Source organism: Macaca fascicularis, chromosome X (genome assembly GCF_037993035.2).
Source record: "Macaca fascicularis isolate 582-1 chromosome X, T2T-MFA8v1.1".
In the NCBI taxonomy this organism is placed as follows: Eukaryota; Metazoa; Chordata; class Mammalia; order Primates; family Cercopithecidae; genus Macaca; species Macaca fascicularis.
This window is the reverse complement of record NC_088395.1, coordinates 84,638,558-84,650,028: the sequence shown is the minus strand read 5'-3', so window position 1 is coordinate 84,650,028 and position 11,471 is coordinate 84,638,558. Positions and strand designations below refer to the sequence as shown.

Below are 11,471 nucleotides of genomic sequence, written 5' to 3'. Positions count from 1 at the left end.
GTCCTCCGATGACGAGTGGCTGGATAATATGGAGTCGGGCAAGATGGCGCCTCCCAAGAACGCTCCGAGAGATGCCTTGGTAAGTGGGAAGGATGAGCGGCGGAGCGCGAAGCCAGGTGCAGCCAGGGACCTGCGAGGCAGGGCCACGCTGAGGGCCTGAGGGAGGGCTCGCACGCTCGTTTCAGTCTGGTCAGGGTCGTCAGGAGGAGAGGGTGATGGGGATGCCCCCGGGCCCCTATCTCGCCGCTCGGGCCAAGCTCTGCCAGAGGGTCGTGGTCCAGCGGAGCTTGCGGAACGGCTGCCCAGCTTTGTGTCCTGGGCTTCGGGCCCCTGCCGCCCCCTCGTCTCTACCTATCTGCCAGCCCTGACTCTGCGTCCAGGGTTCTGATGCTAGCTTATCCCGCCGCCACAGCCAAAAATGACAACCAGCTGGACCTATCCCTACCTCTGCTGGGGAAGCCAACTTGTCTTCTCTTTGCCCCCCACCCCGCCCCCAACCCCGCCAAAAAATAAAAATAAAAGTTTTCTGCAAAAGCATACTATGCGATTTGGTGTGATCACTGACTCACTTGGGAGGACAAGGGTGAGTAGGACTTTGGAGCCCAAAGAAGGGGAACCTTGTATCATAAATATAAATACTACCCTCTGTCCAGCCTTGATTTCCAGTACCAAATTCTGCATCTGGCGTTTTTATTTGAATCCACAGGTGATGGCACAGATCCTGAAGGATATGGGAATCACAGAGTATGAACCAAGGGTTATAAATCAAATGTTGGAATTTGCTTTCCGTAAGTTAATGAAACACCAAAAACTTGCCTAACTTGTGAACTAGAAAAGATATTTTTATTGTAAGAACATTTTCTTTTCTTTTCTTTTTTGAGACAGGGACTCACTGTTGCCCAGGCTGGAGGGCAGTGGCGGGATCTCGGCTCACTGCAGCCTCCGCCTCCTGGGTTCAAGCGATTCTCATGCCTCAACCTCCTGAGCTGGGACTACAGGCACTTGCCACCATGCCCGGCTAAGTTTTGTATTTTCAGTAGAAAGGGAGTTTCGCCATATTGCCCAGGCAGGCCTCGAACTACTGACTCAAGTGATCCGCCCATCTCGGCCTCCCAAAGTGCTGGGATTACAGGCGTAAGCCACCGCGCCCAGCCTTGTAAGAACATTTTCAACCAAATTATGTTAACAGTATCGTAGAATTCAGCCTAAAGAGCTAAAAAGGAGTTCATGCTAGGGGACAGTAGTATTCATACTGTGATATCTGTTTAAAACTGATCATATAGACAGGACAATTACCTATTAAAATCAGCATTTAGGCTGGACACAGTAGCTTACACCTGTAATCTCAGCACTTCGGGAGGCTGAGGCGGGAGGCCAGGAGTTTGAGTTATGCCTGGGCAACATAGTGAGACCCTGTCTCTACAAAAAACCACAAAATTTATAAACTGTCTACAAATTAGTGGAAACTTTAAGTAGCCATAAATATTAAGCTGTCTTCATATGTTTAAGAAAAGATTGTTTTTTTCTTAAAGGTTATGTGACTACAATTCTGGATGATGCAAAAATTTATTCGAGCCATGCTAAGAAACCTAACGTTGATGCAGATGATGTGAGACTGGCAATCCAGTGTCGTGCTGACCAATCTTTTACCTCTCCTCCCCCAAGAGATGTGAGCAAACTTGGATTTGAAGTTATTTTTACTTAAAATTTTTTAAACTGTAGTTCTAATAAGGATTTTTTTTTTAAGTTTTTACTGGATATCGCAAGGCAGAAAAATCAAACCCCTTTGCCACTGATTAAGCCATATGCAGGACCTAGACTGCCACCTGATAGATACTGCTTAACAGCTCCAAACTATAGGCTGAAGTCCTTAATTAAAAAGGTAAGAAATTTTAGTCAACTTTTCTTTTTTTAAAAGGTGGAATATGATAGGGGACTTTGTGAAAAGCAAATTCCTGTAGCTAGTATAGTAGATTAAAGGTTAAGATAACTTACTAGAATTTTTTTAATTTTAAAAATTTTTTGAGCTAGATGGACCTTTAGTGCTCATCTAATTCAACAGTCATTTTTCACATCAGGAAGCGGGGCCTGAACTCATTTGTGAAGTTGGTAGCCAAGCTAGGACTGATTCCAAACCTCATAACTCCCAATCTTTCCACTATATCTTAGTTTTTTAGTGAGGCCTAATAACAGAGGGAATGATACCATCAGGAATTGGGCCAGCTTTCTGAAATATGACCTAAAGCTGTCCCACCACTGAAAAAGTTCTCCCTATAATAGGCTGCCTTTTTTTTCTGAAGTTCCACTATAAGAGTTTTATTCTTTTTTGGGTTAAGAAATTGACTAGTTAAGATTACAAATCACAAAGTAGTTAGCTGTTATCCCCATTCAAATAAGACTCTATCTTAAACTTTAATACTGCATAAGATTATATATGTATTCATATCTATTTTTATATAAAGACATGTATATATGTTTATGCAAACCCCAGATTAAATGTTGGATTTAGAACACTGAGAGAACAAAAACAGGACTTTCTTGCCATGGATTATCCATGATCATTTACATCAGCAATCCTAATTTCATTCCTGGTAAAGTTAGGTGTCACATCTTAACATTAATTTGCTTTTTAAATCCCCTAGGGACCTAACCAAGGGAGACTAGTTCCACGATTAAGTGTTGGTGCTGTTAGTAGCAAACCTACTACTCCTACTATAGGTAAGTGAGAGGAGACAATGGCATTTCTGGCTGATAAAGCAGTGCCTCAGCACTTGGTTTTGAACTATAATGCAAGTCAAAAAGTGAATCAGAAATTCTTGTGTATGTGTTACTATTAATAATTTTACTCATCCTCTAATAAAACTATAAACATACATGTTACTGGCTTTCAAAATGAGAAAGCCACAAGAAACGTCTGATCTCAAATGAGTATAAAATTGGACATTGCCCCCACTGTTGGTGGTATAAACTCTGATACCAAAAACAGGAGTTTACTCTTAGCTGTGTACTTTGTGCCTTCTATAAGGTGCCACACACACTTATGGCAGTAGACTGCTTATTAGAAATTTAAATTTCCAAATAGATAAGAGAATACAGTAGAAGATTAAGATGTACAAAAATCTTAAGGATCTCAAAGAAAAAAACTGTTTTTAATACTAACCACCACGCCAGGCCTAAAGATGCAAGTTTTAAACTTTAAAAAAAATTAAAATGAGTTGGCCAGGTGCGGTGGCTCATGCCTGTAAACCCAGCACTTTGGGAGGCCGAGGCGGGCCTATCACTTGAGGTCAGGAGTTCAAGACCAGCCTGGCCAACATGGTGAAACCCCGTCTCTACTAAAAATACAAAAATTAGCCGGGCATGGTGAGGGGTGCCTGTAATCCCAGCTACTCGGGAGGCTGAGGAACGAGAATCACTTGAACCCAAGAGGCAGAGGTTACAGTGAGCAGAGGTCATGCCACTGCACTCCAGCTTGGGCGACAGAGTAAGACTCTGTCTCAAAAAAAAAAAAAAAAATTAAAATGATTTATATAGACCTTAAGACCTGAGTATTTACTCTGTTCAATTTGGGGAGGCTCCATCTACAGTCTAATGTGTTCAGTTTTAAAGCCTGAACTCCATACCTGCTTAAATGTATTAACAATCCTAAGGCCAAGAAAACATTCACCTACTGTGAATTTTCTTTTTTCTTTATAAAATAAAATACTTACATTGCTTCATTACGCTTCACCAAATTCTTTGGACTGATCCTTAATACATGGGAAAACTTACTTAGGGATGGAGATATTTTAGAGGAAGGTCTCACCTTCTGTGTTTGGGAGAGAAAGCAGTAAAACCCAGATTTCTCGGTACCTTTGAGCTTTCTTCCCTTAGACTTTCTGCACCTTTTTCTCTAGAAATGATAATTGTAGTGTCCTCAGCAACTCTATCTCTGGGTAGGCTGCTGGTTCCAGGGGGAAGGGATGTATTGGATAGCCTGCATCCCCAAATGAAAAATTGGAAATGGATACATTTCCATAAATGTATTTTTTGAGAGAGCAATGATGTCAGTATATAAAGTCTTCGAGTCTTGCAAAATACATTTATTAAGCAAACATTTGTTGAGTAGCTATTAGGAGCAAGGTAAAAGAGCCGTGTGCTCACAAGGATGAAAAATGTTAACCAAGCTTGTAATCTAGTCAGTGAGATAAGATAGTAATAATGACTCCTATGACATTAAGGGAACTTCAGAGGCAGAATATAAGACATTTAACTGAGAAAATTAAGGAAAGTTTTATAAAACGGGGTAGTATTTGAGTTGTACCTTGGAATAATGGGTAGAATTTAGATGATTGGGGGTTTAGACTAGGTTATCTCCAAGATATTTTTCTGCTTAAGTATCCGAACACAGAAAGGGAATAAATTTTCTGGGCCCACCTGGAGACCTCAAGGGGTATATTTGATCTCTGCTTTAGTTTCATGGGCATAGATGACATCTTCTGATTCTCAGCAAGCGACCAAGATGAAAAGTGCCAACTAAGGTAATAAATAGAAAACCTGGGTCTTTATTCTGGTAGGTTAAACTCTCATCTTTATGTCTTCATCCAGCTAAACCTCAGTGCTTACTATGTAACAGATGCTGTTTGAAGAGTTTTACAGGGATTAGTTTTACTTAATTTTCACAAGAATTATATGAAATAGGTGATATTATCCCCCATTTTACAGAGGAGAAAACTGAGGCACAAAAATTTAAATAACTTGCCCAGGGACACTCAGCTAGTAGGTGAGAGCCTGAATTCAAACTCAAGCAGGTAGGCTACAGAGCCAACATTCTTTACCACTATTCTAAACTGAATTTTGTAACATCTAAGCAAGCTTGTAAATTTTTTAAGGTTCTTTTGCTCTTATTTTTAATGACTTTTTCCTTACCTTTTATTAGTTTCCTTTGCTTTGAAGATAGTTTGCGGTAAGCTGAGTGTAGAATATAAATGTGTATAAATCACCTAACAAACATGGTCTGTTTATTGTAACTACAGCAACCCCACAAACAGTGTCTGTCCCAAATAAAGTTGCAACTCCAATGTCAGTGACAAGCCAAAGATTTACGGTGCAGATTCCACCTTCTCAGTCCACACCTGTGAAACCAGGTAATGTGATCGGGGGTAGGGAACAGAATTTGTGAATAATTTGAAATTGTAGAACCATTTGTGTTCCTATAGCAAGAGGTAAATTGTTTTAATATCCCAACAGGAAGGTGGCAGTAATGCTGCAAATCAGGGTTCTTCAGAGGGACTTATGAGCCCTCTAAAATTCTGTGAAATTTTACAGAGTCTCCCCCCTTATCTTGAGGGATTATGTTCCAAGACCCCCCGTTAAATTTACAACCTTTAAAGTTCAATTTATAAACTTTCTAAATTATGAGGTTTAATTTATAAATTAGGCACAGCAAGAAATTAACAATAATAAAAAAACAATTACAACAACATACTGTAATCAAATATATGTGAATGTGATCTCTCTCGAAGTATCTTACTGTACTGTACTCATCTATTTTTGGATCACAGTTGAACACAAGTAGCTGAAACTGCGGATAACAGGGGACTACTATATGTGTAATGTTTTGGGGAGGAGGAAAAGAGTAGTCAGTGTGTTCATCAGATTTTCAAAGAACACCATGAACTAAACAGGATCCACAAATCTAAGGCATCTTCAAGGAAAAGCAGTTAAGGTGAAAGCTCAAGAAAGCGACAAAACTTAGTGATGAATATGTGTATGCAATCCAGAACATAAATGTAAATTCAAATGAAACTGTACCTTTAGTTCATAGGATACACACACACACACAGACACAGACACACACGGCTGGAATAAGTAGAATTCTGTCAGCACAGTTTACTAATAAGTATGTTTAGATTTCACATCTTCTGAAACTTAACTGCACACAATAAATAACTTACGTAAAATACTGACCTATTAGGGAAGTGATTCCTGGCCTTGAACATAGGCCTTTATGTAGTATGTTGCATGATGAGTCCAGTGCAGTTTCCCATGACTAAATTGAAATTCTAGGTTGTTAAAATACAACAGAACTTCTTCAACCTTGTACTAGGTATGTTTGATTTAATCTTTATCTATACATAGATCAGAATATCACATTATATGCCATAAATATACACAATTATTGGCAGGGTGCGATGGCTCACACCTGTAATCCCAGCACTTTGGGAGACTGAGGCAGGAGGATCACTTCAGGCCAGGAGTTTGAGACCAGCCTGGCCAACATGGTGAAACCCTGTCTCTACTGAAAATACAAAAATTAGCCAGGTATGATGGCACATGCCTAAAATCCCAGCTACTTGGGAACCCGGGGCATGAGAATCACTTGAACTCAGGAGGCAGAGGTTGCAGTGAGCCAAGATCACGCCAGCTTGGACGACAGAACGAGATACTGTCTCAAAAAAAAATTAATAATTTAACAATAAATAAATATACAATTATTATTTGCCAATTAAAAATAAAGATTTTTTAAAATTCAACTCATTGCAGTATAGGTACCTGTGTTTCTTCTATGATATAGTTGCACTTCATGCTGTTGAAATTGGTATTAGAATTACATTCAGCTTTGTTGTATACTTTTTACCATGTTTTGGATTCTGGGTAATTCATAGCTTGGTTTGGGGGGGCTTTCTTCTCTGTTTACAGTTCCTGCAGCAACTGCAGTTCAAAATGTTCTGATTAATCCTTCAATGATTGGGCCCAAAAATATTCTTATTACCACCAACATGGTTTCGTCACAGAACACGGCCAATGAAGCAAACCCGCTGAAGAGAAAGCATGAAGAGGATGATGACAATGATATTATGTAAGGAATATAGTCTAGTCTAGATGCATTTCAAAAGGAAAGTTTGTTTTGAACTCAGTGTACTGAACTAGAATATTCTAGATCTTCTCGTTTTATCTTAAGACTGAAACGTAGCTGCAGTATTTTTCATCAAACTTTTAGATCTCTTTAGTAAACATACAAATGTGTTTATCATTAGGCTTCAATTACAAACAGTTAAGTACTTGTTTCTTAATAGTTTCATTAATGTTGAGTCCTAGTATGGCAGTTCTGTTTTTGAGACACTTTGCTGCTTTCTATCACTGATAGCAGCACTTAAGTTTCAGGTTCTACAGCCTGGTCAGCAGATTTATCTTTAACAGCATAATTTCTGATCTACATTTAACTACTACTTTATTTTATGAGGTAATATAGTTACTGTCACTAGCTTTTTTTTTTTTTTACCAAATCTCTCAATTTAGGAAACATTTTTTGGAAAGGGTGGATTTAGAGGAGAGATTCTAAATCCATTTTGAATGTATCTGTTTCTTTGCCTTCCTTAACTCCCAAACTCAACTCCTTTTCTGGATCCCATTCATTTTCTGCACTTCCCCCATAGGCTTGTTTCTCTCCATTGCTGTTAAATGTAAAAGGCCATACCTGGAATTTTAAAAATATAATTCCTGGTAATACAGCTCAGTGTCATTTTCCTATTTTTAAAACATGCTCTACATGCCTAATGTTTTGTGATTCACTTTAACCTGATGGTTTGCATTTGCTGGTTTTCACTCTTCTTATCAGAGCAGTTGGGTTTTACACCTTAGTTTTTATGCCTGTTAAGCTTTACTGTGCTTGACAGGTAGTTTTGGGTTACATTCAGTTTTAGTCTTGTATTCCAAGTTGATAACTACATGTTTCACATTTCTAAATTTAACAAGAGATGCTGTAGCTTAAAACATGTTTTGATAAGTAATTACACTGGACCTAGGCAAAACCACTGAAGAACAAGTGTTCCTTTTTACCACATACATATTATGTTTTGATCACTGCTGCTTGAACCCCCCATTGGTATAATTCAGATCGGTTTTTTAGCTTGTTGACATGAGGATGTCACATATAAGACGGGATCAAACCTGAAAGTAAGACGCTGATGGTTCTCCATCCTCTATAAGGCCCACAAGGAAAAGAAATATAGTGTGATGTGACTTGGATTTATGTGCACTCTGCATAGGTTTCCCAATAATACTGTAATGTTGCTGAACACTTTACCCTGTTTTCCATTTACACAGTCATATTGGGAAAGATGGCAAAGCTTTTGCAAATATAAACACACCTGTTTTGTTTTTCTTAAGTTCAATGTACTTTTGTAGAATTTTGTAAAATAAATGTGTTCGTATCATAATTTAGAATTTATAGCCAAGGATCCTCAAAACAGAATTTCATCTTAGGATAATGCTTGATATATCTAAGAAAAAGTCCAATAACAGAGAAGAAATGTCTCATCAGTTTTAGTGTTTTCGATATTAGGGAAAGGTAATATAAAAACAGGTAAAATGTATAAAAACAGACCTGATCAACATCATAGGAGATAAATATTCATTATATAGCATAGGATATTATTACTTGAATGTTCTCAGGGAGGCAGCAAGTCAGGAGGCCTAGGTTCTAGTCCTAGTTCCATCATTTACCAACTGTGTGACCTTACTTCACCTCTTAGCCTTGTTCTCCTCACTAGTAGTAGGAAAGTAACACCTACCCTGCCTACCTCACAGGGCTGTTGTGAGGGTTCAATTGGTATATGTGAAAATTCTTTCAAAATTGTAAAATACTATATGATTATAAGGAATTATTGTATTTGTTCCAAGGTTATTAATAAAAATTTGAGCTTATCAGTGCTCTTTCATTTTTTACTTAAAGGATTCAAGGGAGATAACAAAGCCCAGTAATTCTGATGGCCAAAAGCCATTAAGACTTGTTTAACTTATATATCAGAAAATCACTTGCTTTTATCTGGAATCAGCATGTGACACATCATAGTGAAGCAAATTGAAAATGAGTAAAATATGTGTTTAAATCAGTTGTCCTTCAGCTTCTAGGTGGAATTTTTAAAAAATATGTGCTGATGGTAAATGGGGTGAGGACACTGTTACCTCTAGTTCTTCCTTTTATGGGTAGCAAACAAGTGTCTATAATCTAAGTATGAATATAGGAATATAGCCAGCATGGGGCAGGGGGAGAATGAAAGATATGATGCACACTATGGTCTAAGGGATCCAAGGTGACAGGGAATACTCAAGAGGCAGGAAAGAAAACACTAATCAGAACTACAGAAGAGCAGGTATGCCACCATTTACATTTTAATATATTTATATACAGATATACACACATGGTATGCTCTTTATGCAGCCTCACTCAGTCGCCCAGGCTGGAATGCAGTGGCCCATCTCGGCTCACTGCAATCTCCGCCTCCCGGGTTCACATCATTCTCCTGCCTCAGTCTCCCGAGTAGCTGCCACTACAGGCGCCCACCATCACGCCCGGCTAATTTTTTGTATTTTTAGAGACGGGGTTTCACCATGTTAGCCAGGATGGTCTCGATCTCCTGACCTCGTGACCCACCCACCTCGGCCTCCCAAAGTGTTGGGATTACAGGCGTAAGCTACCGCGCCCAGCCTCTTTATGTATATTAAGTAGCCTTAGATTAAAGGAAACTGGTCTTCCAGAGGTTGCTTCTGGGGAGGGAAACTGGTAGGTAGGGGAATGAGCAAGGTGTCTTCATTGTATACTCCTTTTTGATCATGTGTAAACCCCTGTGCTTGAGGGAAATTTTGGAAATGAAGAAGAAAACAGGAAAACGCTGAGCTAAAGAACCAATTTGTTCACTTACGACATGGGGATTATTTTTTTTTTTCTGCATATAAACACATACATATATATAGTCTAGGGTTAAAGGTGAATTTACAACTTAAAAGCATATACCTTTGCAATATTTTGCCAATAATTCATAATTCCAAATTAGAAAGCACATCCTTACACTGTTTTGTGGGGTTTTTGTTATGAGGCAGTCTCGCTCTGTCACCCAGGCAGGAGTGCAGTAGTGTGATCTCGGCTTACTGCAACCTCCACCTCCCGGGTTCAAGTGATTCTCCTGCCTCAGCCTTCCCAATAGCTGGGACTACAGGCACCCGCCACCACGCCCGGCTAATTTTTGTCTTTTTGGTAGAAACGGGTTTTCACCATGTTAGCCAGACTGGTCCCAAACTCCTGACCTCAGGTGATCTGCCCGTCTCGGCCTCCCAAAGTCCTGGGATTACAGGCATAAGCCACCATGCCCTGCCCCTTATGCTGTTCTAGCTTATATGCACATAAGTTATCTACTATCTTCTTTGGCTAGGTTAAAAATTCCAGGCCGGGCGCGGTGGCTCAAGCCTGTAATCCCAGCACTTTAGGAGGCCGAGATGGGCGGATCACGAGGTCAGGAAATCGAGACCATCCTGGCTAACACGGTGAAACCCCGTCTCTACTAAGAAATACAAAAAATAGCCGGGCGAGGTGGCAGCGCCTGTAGTCCCAGCTACTCGGGAGGCTGAGGCCGGAGAATGGCGTGAACCCGGGAGGCGGAGCTTGCAGTGAGCTGAGATCCGGCCACTGCACTCCAGCCTGGGGTACAGAGCGAGACTCCGTCTCAAAAAAAAAAAAAAAAAAAATTCCTTCGGAACATAAATGCTATCTTATATTCCCTCTATCACGTCTTTAAGCACATAGCAGGAACTCAAATTTATTTGCCTGACAAGTTGTTTACGACTGGAGTTTCCCCCATTCGTTCTTTAGGTTAACAACCCAAATAAATGGGGGGTGATCCTGGAAACAGTCCAGTAGAAAGTACTTAAAAGGTACAGTCGGAGATTGTTGGATAGATAATGTTGGCAACTGTAGAGTCTAGCTGCTGGGTTTATGGGAGTTTATGCTTCTTTCAGTTCCATTTGAAATAATTTTTTAAATGTTGGAGGAAAGGTAATCGGTAGGAAAAAAAGTCAAAAAAATTGGACTAGAATTCCTGAGTACCCTTAGAGGCATGCAGAAACATGGTGCAATTTAAAATTAACTACAAATATGGGTACAGTATTAACTAAAATACAAATGAAGAAAAAACTTGAGCTTTCAAATTTGTTTTGTTCAGAGCAACCACCAAAATTTTCTTCTGCTATTCTATCCAGGGTTAAACAAAATAGTCTAGAAGCATCTATAGTCTAGAAGCATCATGTCAGGGAGGGAGGCACATTGGAAAAGCAACAGCCACTGGAACCAGAAAAACCTGGACTTGAATCCCTGCCGTTACTCAGTAGCTCTGTGGTCCTGTCCAAAAGTTTAACTATTTCTTTGTCCCTAAAGGTGAAATACATATCTTGCCAGCACAGAATTTCTGGTCAGACATGGCTTTTTCAAATCACGTTTACCTTTGCTCTCTCCCAAAACTCCATTAAAAGGACAGGAAAGAGATAGGAAGGTAAAATTATAAATATGATGAAAGAATCCGAATGGCCATTAGATTCTCAACAGTGACAATGAAACAGTGGCTTCGAGTCTCAAAAAGTGATACTCAAGCTAAAATTCTATATATAGCCAAACTAGGAATCAAGCATACGGGTCGAATAAAGATATTTTCAGACTT

At 39.6% G+C, this 11,471-nt stretch overlaps 1 protein-coding gene across 1 annotated transcript; it reads left to right on the top strand.

The window, feature by feature from the left end:
- Nucleotides 1-8,688, top strand: TAF9B (TATA-box binding protein associated factor 9b). The gene is made up of 7 exons (XM_045383175.2): nt 1-79; nt 707-788; nt 1,533-1,669; nt 1,748-1,882; nt 2,643-2,718; nt 5,016-5,126; nt 6,682-8,688. The coding sequence occupies exons 1-7, from the start codon at nt 29-31 to the stop codon at nt 6,843-6,845; spliced, it is 756 nt and encodes a 251-aa protein (XP_045239110.2). The 5' UTR covers nt 1-28; the 3' UTR covers nt 6,846-8,688.
- The last annotated feature ends 2,783 nt before the right edge of the window (nt 8,689-11,471 follow it).